At 46.9% G+C, this 20,373-nt stretch overlaps 7 protein-coding genes across 7 annotated transcripts; 2 read left to right on the forward strand and 5 right to left on the reverse strand.

Annotated features, from left to right (window-relative positions):
- Positions 1-151: 151 nt before the first annotated feature.
- Positions 152-3,652, reverse strand: POJ06DRAFT_142391 (uncharacterized protein). Its single transcript, XM_056184535.1, has 9 exons — positions 3,535-3,652; positions 3,252-3,421; positions 3,124-3,188; positions 2,750-3,055; positions 2,397-2,697; positions 1,179-2,347; positions 539-1,123; positions 348-482; positions 152-296 (listed from the first exon to the last, which is right to left on the reverse strand). The coding sequence occupies exons 2-9, from the start codon at positions 3,370-3,372 to the stop codon at positions 234-236; spliced, it is 2,745 nt and encodes a 914-aa protein (XP_056042249.1). The 5' UTR covers positions 3,373-3,421; positions 3,535-3,652; the 3' UTR covers positions 152-233.
- Positions 3,653-3,916: 264 nt separating this feature from the next.
- On the reverse strand, positions 3,917-4,680 carry POJ06DRAFT_277208 (uncharacterized protein). The gene is made up of 3 exons (XM_056189704.1): positions 4,669-4,680; positions 4,443-4,612; positions 3,917-4,387 (listed from the first exon to the last, which is right to left on the reverse strand). Exon 3 carries the CDS (start codon positions 4,311-4,313, stop codon positions 4,050-4,052), a length of 264 nt encoding a protein of 87 aa, XP_056042250.1. The 5' UTR covers positions 4,314-4,387; positions 4,443-4,612; positions 4,669-4,680; the 3' UTR covers positions 3,917-4,049.
- A 247-nt stretch (positions 4,681-4,927) lies between these two features.
- Positions 4,928-7,125, forward strand: POJ06DRAFT_277209 (uncharacterized protein; the record flags this gene model as incomplete). The annotated part of the gene is made up of 4 exons (XM_056189705.1): positions 4,928-5,233; positions 5,294-6,046; positions 6,096-6,388; positions 6,433-7,125. Exons 1-4 carry the CDS (start codon positions 5,020-5,022, stop codon positions 7,123-7,125), a joined length of 1,953 nt encoding a protein of 650 aa, XP_056042251.1. The 5' UTR covers positions 4,928-5,019.
- A 623-nt stretch (positions 7,126-7,748) lies between these two features.
- Positions 7,749-11,895, forward strand: POJ06DRAFT_292460 (uncharacterized protein; the record flags this gene model as incomplete). The annotated part of the gene is made up of 7 exons (XM_056190395.1): positions 7,749-9,117; positions 9,176-9,951; positions 10,002-10,315; positions 10,370-11,148; positions 11,198-11,476; positions 11,532-11,614; positions 11,680-11,895. The coding sequence occupies exons 1-7, from the start codon at positions 7,809-7,811 to the stop codon at positions 11,893-11,895; spliced, it is 3,756 nt and encodes a 1,251-aa protein (XP_056042252.1). The 5' UTR covers positions 7,749-7,808.
- A 650-nt stretch (positions 11,896-12,545) lies between these two features.
- POJ06DRAFT_199844 (uncharacterized protein) lies at positions 12,546-13,737 on the reverse strand (the record flags this gene model as incomplete). Its single annotated transcript, XM_056185166.1, has 5 exons — positions 12,546-12,749; positions 12,807-13,088; positions 13,152-13,353; positions 13,413-13,514; positions 13,562-13,737. 5 exons carry the CDS (start codon positions 13,735-13,737, stop codon positions 12,546-12,548), a joined length of 966 nt encoding a protein of 321 aa, XP_056042253.1.
- A 745-nt stretch (positions 13,738-14,482) lies between these two features.
- POJ06DRAFT_142445 (uncharacterized protein) lies at positions 14,483-16,408 on the reverse strand. Its single transcript, XM_056184536.1, has 3 exons — positions 16,065-16,408; positions 15,675-15,789; positions 14,483-15,606 (listed from the first exon to the last, which is right to left on the reverse strand). The coding sequence occupies exons 1-3, from the start codon at positions 16,281-16,283 to the stop codon at positions 14,624-14,626; spliced, it is 1,317 nt and encodes a 438-aa protein (XP_056042254.1). The 5' UTR covers positions 16,284-16,408; the 3' UTR covers positions 14,483-14,623.
- A 928-nt stretch (positions 16,409-17,336) lies between these two features.
- On the reverse strand, positions 17,337-19,802 carry POJ06DRAFT_142478 (uncharacterized protein). The gene is made up of 3 exons (XM_056184537.1): positions 19,521-19,802; positions 18,071-19,456; positions 17,337-18,019 (listed from the first exon to the last, which is right to left on the reverse strand). The coding sequence occupies exons 2-3, from the start codon at positions 19,405-19,407 to the stop codon at positions 17,803-17,805; spliced, it is 1,554 nt and encodes a 517-aa protein (XP_056042255.1). The 5' UTR covers positions 19,408-19,456; positions 19,521-19,802; the 3' UTR covers positions 17,337-17,802.
- Between the last annotated feature and the right edge of the window lie 571 nt (positions 19,803-20,373).

Consider the following 20,373-nt stretch of genomic DNA (forward strand, 5'->3'; position numbering starts at 1 on the left):
GGTTTTGTGGCCGTTTAATACAAGTGAAATAGCCGGTCCTTGAACTACTGCAAGCATGCATTCCACACATACATACTATACACACAATGCATCAAAAACAGACACACGCCGCAAACTAATGAACAATATACAAATATAATAATGAACAACCGAAGCCATACCTCCAAAAGCTGAAATCAGACATAATTAAATGGGACCCTCCCAGCCGAAAATGTGTCTTGTAACTAGACGTTTCACATCCGCCGCTCAACTACCGGACCTTCCTCCTCAATCTTATCCATCAACTCGCTCACAACCTGCCTATAGTTAGAAATCCGTCCGGCCCATCGTGAACGGAATACACTCACCCTGAAGTTCTCCTCTCGGGACAGACCACGCATTAAGGAACTCTCTCTCTTAGCCTTGAGCAGATCTCGGACTGACGAAATCAAAAACCCACTGATAAGCTCCACTGACCAAGAATCGGGAATCGTTTGGAGAACCTACGGCGTACTATTAGCAATCATGTACCCAGACTATGGTTGGCCGAACTACTTACGAACTGCAAGTCAAGAAGATTTCCCCAGCCTTCGAGCAGCCTCTTGGTGCACTTTATTCGATCCTCTGTCGACCTGAGTTTTAAGAACTCGATAAGAAGTAGCTTGAACAACTCTCTTTGCTGATCAGGGTTTACAGACGTCGTGACGACTGTGGGCATGTCGTCGGCATGGATCACATGGCCGCCGTACAAGCAATACGCGAAGGCGGTGTCGTAGTCTGCCAATGAGTGACATAGAATATGCAAAGCCGAATGATGAAGTGAGAGCTTGCCGTACAGAATAACCATCTCCGTGATCAAAAAGTCCTCGTGGGGCTTTATTCGCCGTAAAACTTCTTGCACATCATAATCGACGTTACTTTGTAGAACGTTCAAAAACTTTAGCCGCATAGTAATAGCATCCTGCGTCTTACTTTGCGCCTTCTGGTCTTCGAGAAACAAAGTATACGCAACTTTTGGTGGCGCCAGTGCACGATATTCTTGATAGCTTTTGATGATCTCTTGTCGCGCCTCCTCGTTGCTTTCAACTACCTCAATGACATCATTGGTGTACAATAGGACTAGTTCGTTGGCAAACTCATAGTGCTATCCTCTCAATCAGCTCAGATTCACAACCTTTGATTCATGGATTAAATCTTACCTGCTGGATAAACACAATATTTTCGAGATACAGCCTCCACGCCTCACCGCCAACCTTTCGAACCTCATCCTTGAGTTTGGCAGCGTTGATCTTTGTTTTCCGCCGGTCATCTATAAATACCTGGACCCCAAGCTCCGCGCTCCGTCTCATCAACCAAAGCCCATATTCCCACACTATTTTTTCATCTTTGCACCGTAGCAGATACTCCATCATCTTGTGTTCGCCATCAGTTAATTCGGAGTCTTCCCACTGTCCTGAGATGATCTTCCGCCACGTTGCGCAGACCTCTGCCACCATCCTGCGACTTTGGTATAAACGTGAAAGTGCAAAATACTTATGTGCTTCCTCGAGCAACTTCACCGACTCAGGGAACGAGTCATCATCCACCGTTGAGTCTGTGAAGTTGTAAATCTCCTCTTTGGTAGTCATTGGTGTCTTCAACAGAACACGCAAATACGCTACCTCGACGGAATGAAACACTTCCTTAGCATCCGTCACACTCTCAAACCCCTTTTTCTCAAGCCATCCTGCGAGATAATGCTTAGCAACCATCAGCGCCTCAAGCGTCGGCTCCGTTTCAGGCATCTTTAACGACTCTTTCACGCCAGCATATAACCACGGCACGCCCTTCACGTCATCTTGATTGAACAAGGCTATAACAATCCGTGGATCAAAATTGCTTTCATTCCAATACCGCTCCGCTTCGACGAAGTTGCCCTGCTCAAAGTAATATAAACTCAGCTTTTGCCGAATATACATAAGCTCGTGAAACGCGCGCTCGGTCGTTTCTTCGTTCCGGTCTATGGCTTCCAAAATGTCGTCAATCTTGCTTTTTTCGAATAATGCATCTAGATGTAGTAAAGCTGGTGCAGGAACAAGGCACTGTACGCCTAACTCCGACGAAAATACGAAAAGTGAAGAAGATACGGTTGCCAGTCGCGACGCAATTTGTCGTTCTTCTTCTCTTCTAGGTGAATCGACGTCGTCGAAATATGGGACCAGGACGAATTTGTCGGCTAAGAGAGGAAACGGCATAGAGTACGTTGTAGAAACTGTGGAAAGGTTAGGAGGTGAAGCAACCGGAATTGTCTGCAATAGTTGCTGGGTTTGAAGAGAGTGGAACTGAAGCTCGTTTCCTATTATAGCGGCGCAGTATGGGTATTCGACGGCTGGACCAACCTGTTAGGCGCTGCCAACGAGTCTAACAGAAGTACATACCAATGACCGAAGGATAGCCGTTCCAGACAATACTTCCTCTAGACATATCTCCATCCAGATTGATAACAGATCCAACCGCCGGTTCATCCTTTGAAGTACCACTGCAAACAAGAAACTCGCCAGACGTGACTGTCGCTACGTGAGGAGGAAGAAGAGCGTCCTCGTCTGGACTGCTGGAAATCGCAAAAAGGGGGATTTTTTGCACACTGTTGAGATCAATAAGGTCGTACGTCTTCTCGTTGGCGACTAGTGCCATGGATGATCTTTGAACTCCGACAAGCGCCGAAGGATAGTCGATATCCTACTATCGTTAATCACAGTTGGTAATGCAGCTTTCCTTCCAAAGTGCATACCTTGATTAATCTTAACTCCTTCTCTCTTACTCTAACTATCCGAATAAGTTTCTTGGTGAATACTGTGACCCGGACCTCCTCTCCGGCATTGACTGGAATCCTGTCCAAATCTAATGACATAGAATTGACATCTCGAATACGCCCAAGAGCTAATGGGGAGAATTCCGGCAATGAGAAAAACGCGATGGAGTTATGCGACAATACTAGAGCTTGTGACACGGTTGGGAGTAGGAGAATTCTATTTATCGGATATGGCCGTGATGGATGGACCACTTGTCGCGATGCGAACATGTAGCTGGGTAGGTTCTTTGTCACGAATGAGCGGATTTTCTTTGTACTAAAAGAGAGAAATTGGCATGTGCTCTGGGACTCACCGATGTCGGATCTTGGAAATAATGGAGAATTTCGCCAGACGACGTCCCTAGATATAGACTCGAATCTGGCCAACAACTTAGTTAGATGCCACAACACTAACACCGTATTGAACAGAAGTAACACATACGCCATGCCTCAACACATGTTATTTCCACAGGTCCTTCTGATTCCTCTGACAGTAGCAACACATCAGACAGCAGAGGCTGCAAGATATAAGGCGCTACAGGAGGATCGTCCGTGGACGCCATGACATAATTCTACCGCGCCAGCTTGATGTACTTTTGTGAGCACCTATAGCTATTACATAAAATAAGTTAGTTCCCATTAGATAAAGAAGTAATCTTCGGCCACCTCCTTCCCGCTTGGCCCACGATTACAGCTGGATCGCAAACCCGGAGCAAGAAGCCTACCTCCTCTCAATGATTTTCCGACCATTTACAATGAAGGAATATACATACACAGTCCTTTCCAATCAGAGTAGGCAAAGTTCGAGATTATGAAATCGAGTAGAGATGTACTAGAATTCTGTTCAATTGTGCGGTGTTGTAATGGTGTTCGGCGTCGAAAGCCCTAGCGTCAAGCCGAACGCCCTGACGGTCTTGACGTGCGCAAGTTCGTCATTGTCCTTCGTCCAGAGACAATCACTCAATCTCGCGAAATGAATACATCCACCTACACTATAAATCTCCAAGACATAATACTACTAAGACATATCGTAGCCTGAGTAATAATGTTGCCTACACCAAACAGCTAACTGACACTATGACATGTAAGGAGTCATTCGTTCTTCACGGGAAGGTGGAAATTTCAACCAGATGTCATATTTATGTACAACTTGCTCTAACCTATTACACAAACTCAACCATTAATTGTATCATACAAACGCCGACAAAGAAGTTATCCGTTCATCCGTAAGCTTCGATTACTACTCATGACCTTCCTCCTTTACCACATAGTATCCAGGATTTGATTTCATGGTCGTGTTATGCTCTTCTTTCGTCAATTTCTGATCGACAAGTGTCACTCGAACTAGCTCCTTGACAGCTAAAATCTTTCCCGCAGTTGGCGCGGTTATGTTATGGTAGACAACGCTTCCTCTTTTTCGGAGACCAAGGGTTCTCAGGATTTCGTTTGTCTTTTTGTTCAATCCGATGGCGGACCTGTGTAACTGAACTCTGAAATACGACATGGCTAAATTAAATATACTCCTGGATTTGAAACTGCAGGCATGAACTAATCCAGTGATTTCGTCAGATGGAACGGCTATAACGACAGCTTAGAACAATTCGCAAGGCAAGCTTGTCATCTGGTTACTCACTGTATATCCTGACCCCGATTAATATGTCGTGCAAAGCGACAAAATATGTCAAGTCAAATTGCCAATAACACTTCGCCGAACTTTGCTAATTATCGCAAGCGTTCGCACCCAAGTCACTTTATCGGGATGCTTAGTTTGGAACACAGTTTTACTTTGTAGTACCGCACCACCTATAGCACGAGAAGGTTAGGGTTATCCAATTTACCCGTCAGGAATGCACACTTACTTGTATTAGACGGCCGACCTGACAGAAATACACAAAAATGTCTGGCCATGGGTCACAAGCAACAGCGGCCAGCTCCAAGAAGCTGGCCTCTCATATGTATATATGTATATATACATAATATATATAGACAAACAGGAACATAATGTGATAGAGAAAATCCTCACGCAAAACCAAACCCATAGGGAATACAGAAAATATATTCAGTTAAAACCTAACACTGTTCCTTCGGAACATCCATTAACACGCGCGGCGCGAGCGACAACCTCGACTACCTCGACGCGTCAAAAGTCGCATCGAAGCGGCGAAGACGATTATCTGTTGATAATTTGTTTCCGAATTATAACCACAATTATGTCTCCTGAGGTCAATGAGGGCGAAGCAAACGAGAATAGCAATAAGAGATTAACTTCCAGGTCACCAGTGTACTTGCTATCGTCTCCGTCAAAGACAAAAAATGGCAACAAAAAGCGTCTTCCGCTTCCAACGAGGGTCTGGACTATTGGAGATTCTGATAAAGTCTCACAATGCCTAAATCATGCAGAGACGAAGTTTGAAGATGAACTTTGTGAGTCAAATGGACGCGTGCCTTGTTTTGCTGCAGGCACAATGCTGACACGTCTACTAGATGAATATGGCGTTTCATACCTCGAGATGCTCCTATCGTCACATTTTCCAGAGGCTTTTATCCCGACTCCTCCTCAACTCAGCCTTCTTTTTACACTTATCAGCAATCCGAAATTTACTACTTCCAATATAAAGAAGAGACCCCGATTGTCTACCATCGGTTTGGATAAACCTGACGCGGGAACAACGACATCTACCGACACTACGTTTGAGGGAACTGCTATAAGCACAACGTCGGCTCGGCTTATTGCAAAAATCTTGTCATCTGGACTATCTATAAGAGATTTGGGGTTTTATGAGATATTTATCATCGATAGATCGGGTGAGACCTTGGGTACACACACTCTGCGGCAGAAGCGCAAGGTAAAATATGAAGGCTTTGCGGACTCAGATGAAGATTCAGAGAGTGAATCGTCGATGAAAACAACGCAGAACAGAGGCAGAGGACGCCCTCGAGGTAGTCGAAAGCATGCATTAGACGACGGAGAAGACGTCGATGGAGTTATCAGGGCCAAAGGGTTGAAAATGCTGTGGGAAACCGCCGAGCAGAATTTGTGGAGAATTTTTGGATGGGGATTCAGATGTGCATCTGCGTATGGAATGTCAATGTCTCGGAATGCTGATGAGGACGGCGATGGTGATGGTAGCCGAACACTGGAAGCTCGATGGCCGATATGGAAAACGGTCATAGGATTTCTGCTCGATATTTTGGAGAGGGATTGGAATGATGCGGTCAAGATAGTCGAGAATAGTGGTATGCGCGTCTTATTATATCTTTTAGGACAATTACTGATGGTATCCAGTCGATCAAGCAGAGACAGATGTTGCATTGAAACAAACGCTCATTTATTCATTTCTCCGAGGATTGGAGCTTGAAGAGTACAATGTGAGATGGAAAGCCGCTGTAGCATCGGTTTTCTCCCATAATTCAGAGGTCGATATGCGGCAGTTCCATCCAATCTACCCAAATGAAGTGAATAAGAAAAGCAAATCGAGGACAGTCGCCGATCACGGGCGTCAAATTTACAACAACTCCCAAATACATCCTTATGGAGATGCCGGGGCTGTTCAAATGAGGAAGAGAGCGCTAGGACTGGTAAGTTTTTTTTGATTTGAATGCATGCGGTGGCTGACATGCAGAAGATCTACGATGCTCTGGCCTCCGTAACAAATTGTATTGATCGACAGTCATTCTTCCGTGAATTGTCACTATACATTCGTGATCTTCCACTACAGACATACCTTCTATTCCTGGAAGCGCCAGAACTTGCGAAAAGTAGCATGACAGAGTATACGGCCTTATTATGTGACTCCTTACTCCAAATCATGACGCACTGCCCCCAGCTACCGAAGAACTGGATCTACAGCTACGAGAATGGCAAGCAATATATTTCTCGATATTTGCAATTAAGTCCGATCAGATCTCATGCCGCAGAAGTTCAGCGCCAGGCAGAGGACGTCGTCAAGGTCTCTCTAATCGTGGAGGCCTTGTTGCGAACGTGGGTCAAAGTCCGGAAAACCGCAACCGGTACAAGGACTCGCACAATGACTTCAAGCGGACAGCCGGCTCCAGGCACAACAATTCTCGCCGCGAATTCCGGAGCTGAGTGTACTAGCTCCAGTCAGACGAATGATGGCGTCATTGCTGACACATTGATGGAAGTCGTCGATAAAGGTATTTCCGATAGAAGAAAGATATTCGACGAGGCCCGGTCTAGATATAAAGGCGACGACAACCACAAATGGCACCGACTTGATATTTTGCTGAAAGGAACACAGACAAGAATGCTAAGCATGATTGATAATCTCAAAGATACTGGTCGCTTTGTGTAGCAGCGGACCTGACATTGATGTACTGGAAGAATAATGATGAATTCCCGAGAAGAAATCGGAAACTTGAGATGCATGGGTTATTCTTACAAATTGTTGTCTATTTAGAGTTGGGGCCACAACTCTCCTAACAGGCGTGCTGGGTCAGGGTCAGTGCTGAGCCGCACCGTCGATCCATGTGATGAGGTTTCAGGGGTAACACCATAGTCGAGGCTGCCACCTCAATAGATGACAACCAATGTACTCCGTGAAGTTGACTCTCAGTCCGACGACGTATTCCTGGTGTTTCAGCCAACTAAAACCAGCCTTCAGTCCGAATGTGTTTTAGACTGAGCGGAGTACGAACAACGCCAAACGTTTGGCATATGTTGTTGTTCAAACAGACGCTTTGACAGCTTTATTTCCCTTGCATAATCGCACTGCAATTTTGGGGCAGTGAATGTTTGAGTAGAAGAGGCCTAGCCCCAATTATATGGCCGCTTCGGTCGACGCCGCTGTCGCCTGGGAAACCGAGCTAGACGGTCGCCGAGACGGCCTCCTGGGGTAAGCTTATGACACAAACAAACCGCGGTCCAATGATCGGCTCTGGTAACAAACTCGCGCGATATTTCCTGAATAAGACGCCGACAAACCATTCGCTTGTGTTGCTGTCCGCTGATTTACTTCGTCGTCGCCACTGCTCATAGATGGTTACGTCTAGTCCATCGAAGGCGCTGTCGCCTAGAGCGTCGCCAAAAGTACATTACTATCGAAAGGAAAGCAATCCATCTTCCCGCAACCAACCGGGTCAGGCTTCGGTCCTCATCGAGTACTTCGAACGGTCGACAGCTCCACATAGTGAGCAGAAACCGAGTATTCGGGTCCAGCTACGCCCATCCTCGAACAAGGGTCCGAAGACAATGTCGGAAGATATATCAAGCGAAACGAGCGAATCTAAGCCTGCACTGACCGCAAACAAGATCGAATTTTCCCCGACAGAGGGTTCGCCAGTTTCCGACTCTTTAGAGCAATCCGATCCAGATGACATGCCATCTCCGGCCTTGCACCAGGTCGAGTCGCTTAAGTTTTCACAAGCAAGAGCACCAATCGATCCACTAAGTCAGCTGAGCATCGACTCCACAGTCAGTCCTGTCTTCAGCACCTCACGTCACACTTCCGGTCAGGAAAGTGTTTCTAGTCCTGCTACTTCCCAGACATACTACAGCGGCATCAGTCGGCATGTACGCAACAGAAACGAAAACAACACGTTTGGCAGCAGCCACAGGAGCACCACGTTCGATCCAGACTTACTGGATAACATTATCAGTAATGTAATTCGACGCCTCGTCCTGCCCGAGCTCGATAGCATCAAACAAAACGGATCGAATGCGGCTGCTGCAGCTATTTCTACGCAGACAGTCAGCGCAGAAGTTCTACACGCTACAGACTCCGCGGATGTACTTGAGACCAATGCCGACAATTTATCACCGAAAAGTGAAATGCAGCCAATATCAGGTCAGGACTCAGGTTCCAGAGAAGTTGATCTACCGCCAGTTCAACACTACGATTCTCCCATGGACCTCTCTAAGACGCATATACTGACTGACTCTGATTTGGAGTCTTCCAAGCAAGTGCAATCAAGACAAAGCTTCGACAACCGTTCTTTGTCAGACCTCTTTGAGCCAAATCACATTCAGAAAGTTGAGTCATCTGCTGTCGCTCACGAGGTGGACAGTCAAACACATGGGACTTCTGGAAACGATGTCGAAGACCAGCAAACTGAAACCGATACAACGCCACAAAATAGTCCAAACGACGCCGCATGGTCTCTGATTCGAGAATCCCAACTGCATGACGATAGCCATCCGGTTCCTTCAAGTTCCATGCATCAGATAGAAGACACTGGATCGGATGGGGATGCACATTATTTCAGCAGTGAAGAATACCCTCGACCCACGCCAGGAGTTAGCCAGCACGACGTCGATCTAGAGTCTGAATTAACACATGTTAGGACAAGTAAGCTTGATTTACCGTATTTTTATAGCCTGATGTCTTCACGTAATATGAGGAATAGTTCAATACGAGGCTGACGAACTGACTGGCCTTTCAGATATGTCCGCATCAAATCAGGCATCTCCTGTCGTTTCTTGTCATACTGACCGGAAGTTTTCAGAATTCAGCTTTGAAAGCGGTGCCGAGGGTCCCCTTTATATGTCATCGAGTGCCGCTGTTCAGAATCATGATAATAGACACGAACTGCCAACTCCGCCTACGGACGGCCGTATCAGTTGTGGCAAACTGCAGCAGAACGATGACGAGGATGACATATTTGATGCCACAAAGACCAGAAATAGTTCTCCATATGGCGACAGTCAATCAAACCAGATCAATTCTCTCGGCATTCATTATATGACACCGGATCAGCAGTTCTCAGATGCGCCTTGGCTGAGGCGTGGAGACCTTGATCAAGCGCTCAGCCGAAACAAAACCAGAGATGGAAATAATATCACTTCATTTTCCGGGTCAATCGGACAAGGATGTAGGGTTAATACCTCATGGGATGAATTAGAATCCCCCATAATGCTTCAAGACTCAGCCTCACGTGTGCAACGGTCCGGACGTCACAATATGTCTCAAGTGGAGACCGACGACGATAATCGGGCCGAAAAGGCATCTTCGTCACCAACGATGTCCTCGGGACGAGGAGCCGTTCGTGGAGAGCGCCAGACTAGTCGACTTGATAGTGCCACACCCACAAAACTGAGAGCCAAGAATAGCAGGACAGTGAAAACTGATTTCTCTCCTCCCAATGATTTTGCAAATCAGTATATGGCCGCGCTAGCGGATAGAGTGAGTTATCTGTATTTGAGTTTAGAAATTCTGTAACACATTCTCTCCAGCTACTTGCTCATGATATCCAACGGACTTGTCGCGACACTGAGATTCTAACCGGCATCGCAGAACTAGCTGGTGAAATGAGAATGGGGCTAGAAGAAATCCGTCAGATGATAGCCAGCGAATGCCAATATAGCAGGGACGAAATCAATGGCACAATTGGGCGCGAGGTCGCCAAGATTCGTGGACCTAGACCATATGAACATATTCAAAGACCCGACCCTCCAGTCGATCAGCCGCCGACCCAGAAGAGGAATATTCTGTTTAAAGCATTCAGCGGAATTAAAAGCAATGGCGATCTAGAACGAGTCGAGACGCTGTGAGTACAGTTCCGACTGGGACTTCAAAATGTTTATGCTAACGGAGCCATCAGCCTAATGCAAATTTTGTCTCAAGTTGAACATATAGACAAGGGCGGTCAAAATTACAGCTCACCGTATTCACCACAGTATATCATCGAGAGAGGCCGGTTCCCGAACAAGCATCATACTGGATCTCCACTTGATACGATTAAACATGGTAACCCAGCGATGGCGCAGGGCCCTGGTCTAGATCAATACCCACGCAGAATTAGAGAACGACGGCCCGCACGAGACGATTCGAAAGTGCAAATGTACTTTTCAACAAGTCAATCGGAGGCATTATCTTCCCCGATCATGAACTCCACTGGTCACGATAATATTAAAGTCCGGAAGCGGCGTAGTGGCCGCGTTGGAAATCGAGAAAATTTGCCCCAGGTATCTGTCTCGTCAAAACTGCCGGACGATTATCGAAACATGACTCCTTTGCAACAGGCAAACGAGCTCCGTCGACTAGAAAATGAGCATAAATGGCAAATGCTACAACAAAGCCGGGACAAAGCACGCCATTCACCTAAGTCCAGCCGTCCGTACGAGAAGCCGAAAAAAGATCCTTGGATGGAGCCGCCCGCGATTGATTCTGAGTCCGAGTTATTGTCCACAAGAGCAGGCTCAGAATCTGCTTCCAAGCGCAACCCAAAGTACTATGAGGTTCCCAAATTGCGATTAATAACCCCATCGGGTCACACGACAAACCCATCGCAGGATTCCTCTGGACTGGCTGCTTTCGCACAACCTCCATCGGCCAAACCTGAAGGAGGTTCGGGTTCGTCGAATCCGATCAGGAAAATAAGTATGGTTGAATAGTTTCAGTTGATCGTATCGGCCGCTAATAGGACCAGACTCTTGGAAATATATGTTCCGCCGAAAGGGCAAAGAGGCGGAACAAGAAGATCCATTCGAAGTTGTGAATAGTCCCCCGCAAGTAATATCATACTCCAGTGACTATCAGCCGCAACAATTATCGGCACCGTTGTCGCCTCCTGCACACAAGCAAAGGACAGGAAGAGCTGCATCAGCCACGATCAGTTCACCGGAAATATTGTTACCGGAAGAGCCGCCTGCTGTATCCTATAACGACCTTCGGTACGAGAGTCATAGGTCTGGATTGCAGGTTAGAGGTAATGACTGTCTACACTTTGCAGTATATTGTGTTTTGCTAACGTAATACCGTAGGGTCCGTTGAAAATATGATGAACAAGTCTCCCCGTAGCGAGCACTCTCTCGAGACTTGGATTGACGAACACGTGGCACATGAGGTGAGCCATAAAACTTCCGAAGTAACTGCATGTGTGACCGGACAAACTGACTCCAAAACTCATAGATACGCAAAGTCAGCGCCCCGCCAGCTAAAAGGCCAGTCGGACCGCGAGCCCCAGGTTTTCGCTCGACATCTTTAGCCTATGATTCGCATCGATCCATGGAAGATCAGAATAAGTTAACCAACAGACATTCAGTGCCTAGTGACTACTACGATGCTATGACGGACCAAGAGTCCATTGCTGGCAGAATTGCAGGAGGTGCTATAAAAATCAAGTAAATAGTGATCGCATGGACAAAGGTGAAACGCGAAATTGCATGAGGATAAATGGATTCCATTAGAGTGAGTATTGCGACTATGCAGGAGATAATTATGTTGGCATGTAGATTTTTGCTATAGATTTCTTTGGACTATATGCAGGGGGTGGACGCGAACAATTGACGATTTCTTGCTTACTGCGAATACGAACAAAATTTTTATTTGTAATTATTCGAAGATATTATGCACGATGAGGGGCGTTTAACGAACCAACAGACAAGTCATCGAGATCAGAGCTATCCCGAAAGAATTTCGCGGTGCTACCAGACGTTGTTTTTACTGTTGGCATAACTATAGAGACTTAAATATTATTATCGTGCTAACAAGACGCGTCAGAATGCATTGTGTCAAGACACGCGGTGATCGAATAGGTTAAAGTTTGGTCATTCACTAGCGTCTTGGCAAAACTACGAATATTATTCGTAATCCATATTAATCGTTGGCATTTTATTCGGTATGAAAAAGGCTTAACCTGCAAATACTGGTCACAACACCTAAACGTTGGACCTTGTACAAAATAACGCGGCATAATAATATTAAGAATGGACCGTTGTCTTGTGTAACATTTTACTAGTACAATATAACTACTTTACAAGTTTACAACGTCTTTCTTATCCCTTCGTGGCCAACAACACGTGCTTTGCTATGCGTTTCTTGACATCGTTCTCAATCATCTCACCCGGACTCTTATATTCTTTGCTAGCCTCATATGCAGCTATAACGCGTGCCTCATTCACACCAACTTCGCAGTACTGGAGAGCCTTGATGGCATTCGCGTAGCGGCCAATATTTTCTCTAATACTAGGCGATATATACTGGGAAATTTGTTAGAAAATTCTGTTAAACCCAAATACAAGCATTAGAAGACCTACTTCATTCTCATCGCTGTAAATTTCCCACCCGGCTTCCTCTGCTAGTCGCGTTATGCTGACACCCTGTTCACCTAGCTGTTGTGTGTGCTTGCGGAGCCAAATATAGCCATTAACACCCAGCACGAGATCGACGCCGCCCGGAAGATCAAATGTGTGGTACTTTGACCTTACAACGAGGGAAGATGGAATCGTAAAGAAGTAGCCGTTTCGCAGCTTGCCGTAATTTAGAGAACGGGTGTGCAGCGAAGCTGCTCCGTCCGTGAACACAGCTTGTACTTCAGCCTATCACTTCGTTAGCAGCCTTCCACGATACTGCAATCTGCCGGAGCCATTCATAATACTAACGTTTAGTAAATCGCCTTCTTTTAAAAACGCTCGCATTTGGAGCTCATCACTTTCCGACTTTCGTCGCTGGACACCTCCGGGAAGATTGACAGATCCCAACATCAAAACGGCAGCCTGCTTGGCACCAATGTCCACATGCCAGCTCCGGGTTCCAACGTCGATGATCCTCCCAATAACGTGGTCGCCAATTTTGGGATCATACCTAACATATAATGGTTAATCCTCACGGTTTGAAGTCGTCAGTCGGACAATTTCATGTACCTCCCTCGCAATGGCGCTACGCTCAAAAGCTTGTTGACTCTTGTAATAGTTCCGGCAACCGACGAATACGACTTGACGCCCACAGAATATGTACCATGACCTCTACTCGGACGTTAGCGAAAGCAATTTCTCTCAATCATCGGCCGTACCTCATCCACATTGACTCAGCCGTGACAAGCTCTCCAGGAGTAACAATATGCCGACTCTTCACTACGCCTGTAACTCTAGCATCTCCATCTCCGGTCTCGGTGTGGTCCAAAGAAAATATCCGTTCATCGTCATCGTCGCTTTCTTGTTCGGGCTCAGCACTGTCGGCATCCGACATGACCACGTCCTCACCGTCAAGCCCCTCTTTCGCGAATCGCGGAGCTCGATGACCCAGTCTTGACGAGCTGAACAGGTCCGTCGATGTGTGGACTGTTAATATAGGCATATCTATTATCTGTGGCTATATAAATAGCACTTTATATTCTCAAATATCGAAAAACATGTCTAAATTTTCTGAGCGTCGTTTTCAAACAGTTACAAAGTGATAGTTACGCCATGAGTTGCCAGACGTTCACCGTTTACAGGCTTGAAAACCCACTATTTGTAGAGCATTGAACCTGCCCCTGAATTTCGGGAACATCGAATTACTACTCGACAGACCTTGCAGGCGTTATGGATTCGGAAGATGTTACATATTTACTATTGACTTGCCTGACCTGTCCTTCACTTGCTGGGGTCGCCCAAGCGAGGCAATCGTTCTGCAACAGCTCTGTTCGAATCTACGCATCCTCCATATGCTACTCCTGGGTGCGTCGACCTGTTGCAACTTTTTCAAGACTAATTACTCCCCGCTTCTATTGCCTCCATTCGCCTTGCAAATATACCAACTACCTTTTGACAGCAACTCATTGGACACAAATGACGACAATGGCAACTCTATAATAAAGATGGCATCACTTAGTTTTTGCATAAATTCATCCCTAGAACTTATGACAATCCTTTGGAAAATGAAGTCTAAATTCGTCCAGCCACTCCACATACCCCCCTAATATGTATATATACATCCCATTATGCATTCGATCAAAAAGAAAAGCATCACCCTCTAGAAATTAGCATTAACAAAAACATCAAAAACCCACACAAAAAAACCTTAAAGAATAGAGATCGTATACTATTATTTTAATCGGTAACAAAACAAAAAAAGATGCCTTATTCCCCTTTGCTTACGCCTTGGTCTGGACCATGGTAGCGGCAGCCAAGACAGCAGGGAGTTCCTCTGAACCAATAGACATCATAGCCTTGATGGTCCAGGCGAGGAATAGAATAGAAATAATCAAGAACCAGAAGAAGATCTGGAAAGGAACGGTAACATCGGTCTTCTGGCAGTAGTCACCAGCCCAGAATGTTCGCTGCCTGGTAGTCTCGTCGTAAGTGGAAATGCAAGAGCACCCATAGAAGCCCTCTTGGCCGTACATCTGCATGCAGATACCGTGGCCGCCAGAGCAGAAATTTGTCATGACCTCGCACTCCTCCTGAGTGGTATAAGAAGGGGTCTCAGCAAGGATACCGACTGAGACGGCGGGCGAAACATGCTGGTTTCCGAACGCCTCAGTGTTGGCGCCACGTTTCGCCTTCTTGGACGAAGCAGTCTGAGCGCCGCCAGGGAGGAGGACAGCAGTGATAGGAGTAGAGGGAGCAGTCTCCAAAACAAGCTGCTGGAGAAGCTTGTTGACGAGGGCACTGGCAACGTTGTACTTGACAGAATCGGCACCATACTGCACCAAGACGGAGTTCAAGCTGTTGAAGAAGAGAACGGCAAGCTGACTGTCAGACTTAACGGACTGAGCGAAGTTGTTGATGAAAGAGTTGAAGGCAAGGGCCTCATCCATGAAAGCCGCGTCGACGGAGCTCTCAGCGTCGAAAACTTCGGCAAACTCACCGAAGGTCTCCTTGAAGTCAGCGTTGAGGTCAAGATCAGAGTTAATGCACTGAGCGCGAGAAATGACCTCCTCGTGACCGTTGATGCAGAGGTCCATATCGGGGACAACGGAGATGAAGCTCCCGAGGGAGTTGCCGAAGACACGGACACTAAGGTCGCCAACAAGCTGCTGGGCCTCACGAATGAAGCCCGTAGCAAGGCTGCGGAATGACTCAGCATCAGGAGTATCGTTGATGAAGAAAGCAGGACGGCTCTCTGTAAAAGCATCTTCATGAAATTGTTAGAGTCAACGCCACGTTTATTGATTCTCCATTCCGTCAGATAAACCAACGTACCCTTTGTGTTGCTGACGCCAGAAACAACTACGACGACGTTCTCGTTCTGGTCTCTCCATAAACCAGTGTGCTCACCGCTGAATCGATCGAGTTCGAGGACCTTCATGTCCTGGCCCTATATCACAAAGCACCATTAGAACAGTCTTCAATCGCACATAGATTTGCCCAGCTCAATTCCCGATTTTATTGCATCCGCATCAACTCTTATCCTCAACAATCCATCTCTTGCCGAACGAATATCCACACTAATATCATCCATATAGATGATGTCGGCGCCTGCCGTGGACAGTGTAGATTCCTTATCGTCCGCATAGATTTCGTATCACACCAGAAACATTCCATCGCAATCAATTCGACGAGCGCATCCATCAATACAAATGCAATCATTACCTGGAAACCAAGCTTGTGGAATCGAGAAACACCTAGGCGCTCGGCGAAAACGAGACGAGCCTCGGCGGGGCGCAGGCTTGGAATGTCGGACTGGTGAGAGCTGCCAGACTTAGGGAAAGCAAATACGGCGGCCGGGTGGGCAGCGGCATCGACGGCCGGGGCCGCGAAGAGTGCAGCGACGACAGAAGCCGCGACAGTGGCAATGGGCTGCAACAGCATAGCGACGGCGACGACTGAAGGGTGGTGGTGTCGGTAAGATAGAAGAGTGTAGCAGAGAAGCGATAAAGAGAGGGAAAAAACAGGCAGCAGGCTGTGAGCGTGCGAGCGGCGACGGACGAACGAAGGGGAGCCCTGGGTTGCGACCACACGGCTGACGCACTTATGCTAAATGTACGCTGCCAGCTGCCGCAAAGCTCCGTACCCAGTTAACCAATCGTCGCATGCACCGCGTAGTACCAGCAAAAGTCACTAGGCCACATCGCGTTAGCTTGCGTGCAATCTAAACTCTGCCAGGTTAGAACACACAGCGTTATCAAGAGGCCAGTGGCCCTATCTGGCTTAGCGAGATTCGTCCATCTAAACTGCTCTACACTCGTCCTGCTCTGTTATCTACTCGGCCATCTCGTGTTGCTCCCCAGAGTCTCGTCGATGCTGCACTTTGTGCCTATATCGCTCCAGAATTGGACATTTGCGACCTGATAATTCAGGCCAATCAAACACGTGAGACTCCGTATTATCAAGTTCAAGTCGAAGATATACATCAATACAGCATGCGGCATTATGACAGTCGTTCAGTAAGGCCATGAAATACTGTTGTAAACGGGTCTAATGTGTGCATAAATACCTTTTTCCCAACAGACAAGGAGAACAGCTAATGAACAAATTTAGGACTAACAGTGTTGCCCCACGTAAATTATTAACACATTCTCAATTTCTCATGTAGACAAGTTCATGTTGCTGCTTTCTCTACAAAAGATTAAGGACCTAAGGCCGATGGAACCGCCTGAGCTGCAAGCAGTCATCACTCACTGCTGTTCAAACACGTGCGTCGCGGTCCTGATCGTTAGATAATTAATTTTGTACACAGTACTTCGTCATCTACTTGTCGCAATTGGTCCATGAAAAGATCTGGCCGTTTGGTGGACTCTTTAATTGTCTACTACCACTTCATATGGCATGCTCATTGGCTTTGGTTCTCGAGGTCGGTTACTCCTGACGCTTTGAGGCTGCCGAACTGATTAGTGATTAATATCGCCCAGCCGTTGCTTCTGGATAAGTGAGCGTTAAGTGTATAACAATGCGGAACGTCACAGCCCTGCGGAGTACCCTAGGCTCATCTATAACGTCCCACAATTATATAGCCAGCACTTGTCGCTTGTCACTCGAGTACAAGCTCGCAAGATGGTCCAACTCATTGTAGCTGACCATTCAGTCAGGGTGTCGACCGTGATGCTTCAAGCGAAGCGTTTGTTCGGATGACGAATAATGCCATCACAGTATTCAATCACGGCCCAAGATGTAACGGCGCACATTAGAATTATACACACAACATCCGATTTACGGCTTACAACACCGACTAAATCAAATAACCGAATGTTAAACATCTGACTAACTCCACGAAGGCACTTTTATGGGATTACGAGAATCCAAAATTATATACACGTCCAAACCTTTGGCGAACTTGCATACATGGCATCAAGATTCCACATTAGGATTGTAGATCGTCACAGCATTCCATCTAGCTAAGTATCAAGATAAAGTTCTGGTATGTAGGATGGACGCTCAGCGCCTCAAACGCAGCAGCAGCAGCTCTGTCGTTGACGCAGTTGATGATACACATTGGCTTCGTGGACATACGCGTATCACGAGAAACTTTAGTAACTGGGCTCGAGGATGCTTTATCGCGAAATATACTAAATATGTCGCTACGAATTGTAGGACCGTCATGGTTTTTTCTTTCAGCAAGTTAGTAACCAGGTAATAAATATATTATATAAATGACATACGAGCACAATAAGATAGTGACGCTATTGGGTTCGAATCTGTACTTCGGCCGCTCCAATGTCTTTCCGAGCATGTTCGGAACGTTTACGGCCCCATTTGCTGATGTCATGCTCAACCTTTTCCTGAGCTTGTCCCTCGAGTATGCTCGTGCTCCACACAACTCAATAACCTTAGGGTCCGCAGGTATTGTGTTTGGAACGTTTCTCGCTGCCAAAACAGCTTTTGCATTGGCCGGAGCCAGCGACGCTGGGACAGCAGACGAGGACGCCGAAGTGGGGCCGCTGGAGAGACCTACGCCATGATTCAACTTCGGAGGTCCAGCGGATGGCGCGTCGGATATCACAGAATTTGAAATACTCGCCCCCGGTGATCGGTCTGGTGACACGGGAGGCGCGTCGCTAGATTCATATCCAGATATGCGCGACTGCAGCAGCTCGTTCTCGCGAATCCCTTGGTCAAACCTGGTAGATAAATTCACGTACCTGCCCTTGAGCTCCAGGTACATGGTCCTAGCCTCGTCCCGTTCCCTTGTTAGAGTTTCAATCTTAGCAAGTAGTCGTGTCCTCTCAGAATTCCACGATTCGGTATCATCCGTAGATGCGCTCATAATCGTGATCATTGACTTTGCTGGGCTAAAACCATTACTACTGGCTAAAACCGGTCTGGGAGCTCTCTCCCGTTTTGTCCTCTTCTTGAGCCGCCGCGGCAGAACCGTAGACTGGCAAGGTGCTCGGTTGGGCCCATTTCCATATGCAGCTTCGCCATCGTCTGCCTTCCCTTCGTCCTCGTCCGCATCATCTTCCTCATCGTCGTCGTCCTCATCGTCTGGATCACTGCTCTCATCGCTCCACGTCCTGAACTCAAGAAACTCTTGCTCTTTTTGGACTTCCGCTAGACTGACCCTGCGTGTAAGTCCAGGCACACGCGTTTTCTTGACAGTTCCCGCGATGCTGAACGGCTTCGTGTTAGGACTGGGCAACGAGTTGTGCCGCAGGTACACCGGTAATTTTGAAATGGACGACGGCTTTGAAGGCGAGATCGTGTTCACCGATGGCGAGGACGAGGACGTCGATGACGATTGCGAATCTGACGATAAAGAAGGGGAGTCGGTCATGGTCAGATTGAAACTGAGGTGGCTCTTGAGAGCGTTGGCCAAGAACTCTATGTCTGAGTCATCTTCTGATTTCACCGCTGTTGATGCAATTGTGATCTTAGTTGAATTATTGTCGCCAACATCAACGACGGAAGACTTTGCCATTGGAGCAGCTGTAGAGGCTGTTGGTGATCTTGGAAATGCCGCTACTGTCGATGTGACAGTTGTCACAACAGCTGGCGTCATTGCAACTGACTACAGGTCTTCCTCAAGCTGTAGATCCATCCAATTGCATCTGGACGTCAATTTCGCTTAGCAGATCGATCTCTAACTAACGCATTATATTGGAGAATACATACTAACTTCGTTCTTTCCCCCACGATCTTCGCGGGCCAGTTGTGAATAGAACTGATTCAGAACGTATGAGCACTATACACGCGGAGAACGCATACTACACGCGTAAACGAGCAGTAATATTTCGATATTGTCCGAGTTTCACGCAGAACTTGTTACGACACGAACTGATGTGTAGGCGACCGCCTCTTCGGATGGGGCTGGTCGCCGCCTCACGAGATAACCCTTGCCTACACCCACGCGTCATACCGTGTGAAAGCTGCAACCACTATCGATAACTTTTCTACTAGTCGTGTGAAATTCGGCAGCCTGCGTACGTGGGCAGGGGGGTTTATTATTATGTGACTTCTAAGTAAATGAATCAAGTGAAATACCGAAAACGGTAACTGCCGTGATACCTCTAACATCCAACAATAATATATAGGGAGAATGTTTGCCGCCACACAAGAAAGTCGCTAACGCATGTCCTTTGCTTCAAACTAAGCAAACAACATAAAACTTGCGGCATACATAACAATCCGAAAACCATATTTCCGCGCAAATATCCGAACAAAACCAAGCTCTCTCTGGAAGCCAAGGGAGGGCAACATAACTCAAATAACTCCAACTAATCATGCTATGCAAGTAGGTAGTTGTAAAATTTGCCTTAACGAAGCTGAAGTGGGTGGTTATGGTGGTTATGCAATCACCATTGTCATATCTCAGTATGGCCTCTTCGCTGCAATATCGAACATAGCCCGGCGACCGAAATCGGAGTCGTCCCCCGCCTTAAGTTCGTCACTATCCAGATTAAGCACAGAAGCTCTGGGGTCTTTCTATAGTCGCAAACAATTTAACTCCTCGAGGACTCATAAAACC

This window comes from Lipomyces tetrasporus (assembly GCF_029532465.1).
Source record: "Lipomyces tetrasporus strain NRRL Y-64009 chromosome Unknown POJ06scaffold_8, whole genome shotgun sequence".
NCBI lineage: Eukaryota > Fungi > Ascomycota > Lipomycetes > Lipomycetales > Lipomycetaceae > Lipomyces > Lipomyces tetrasporus.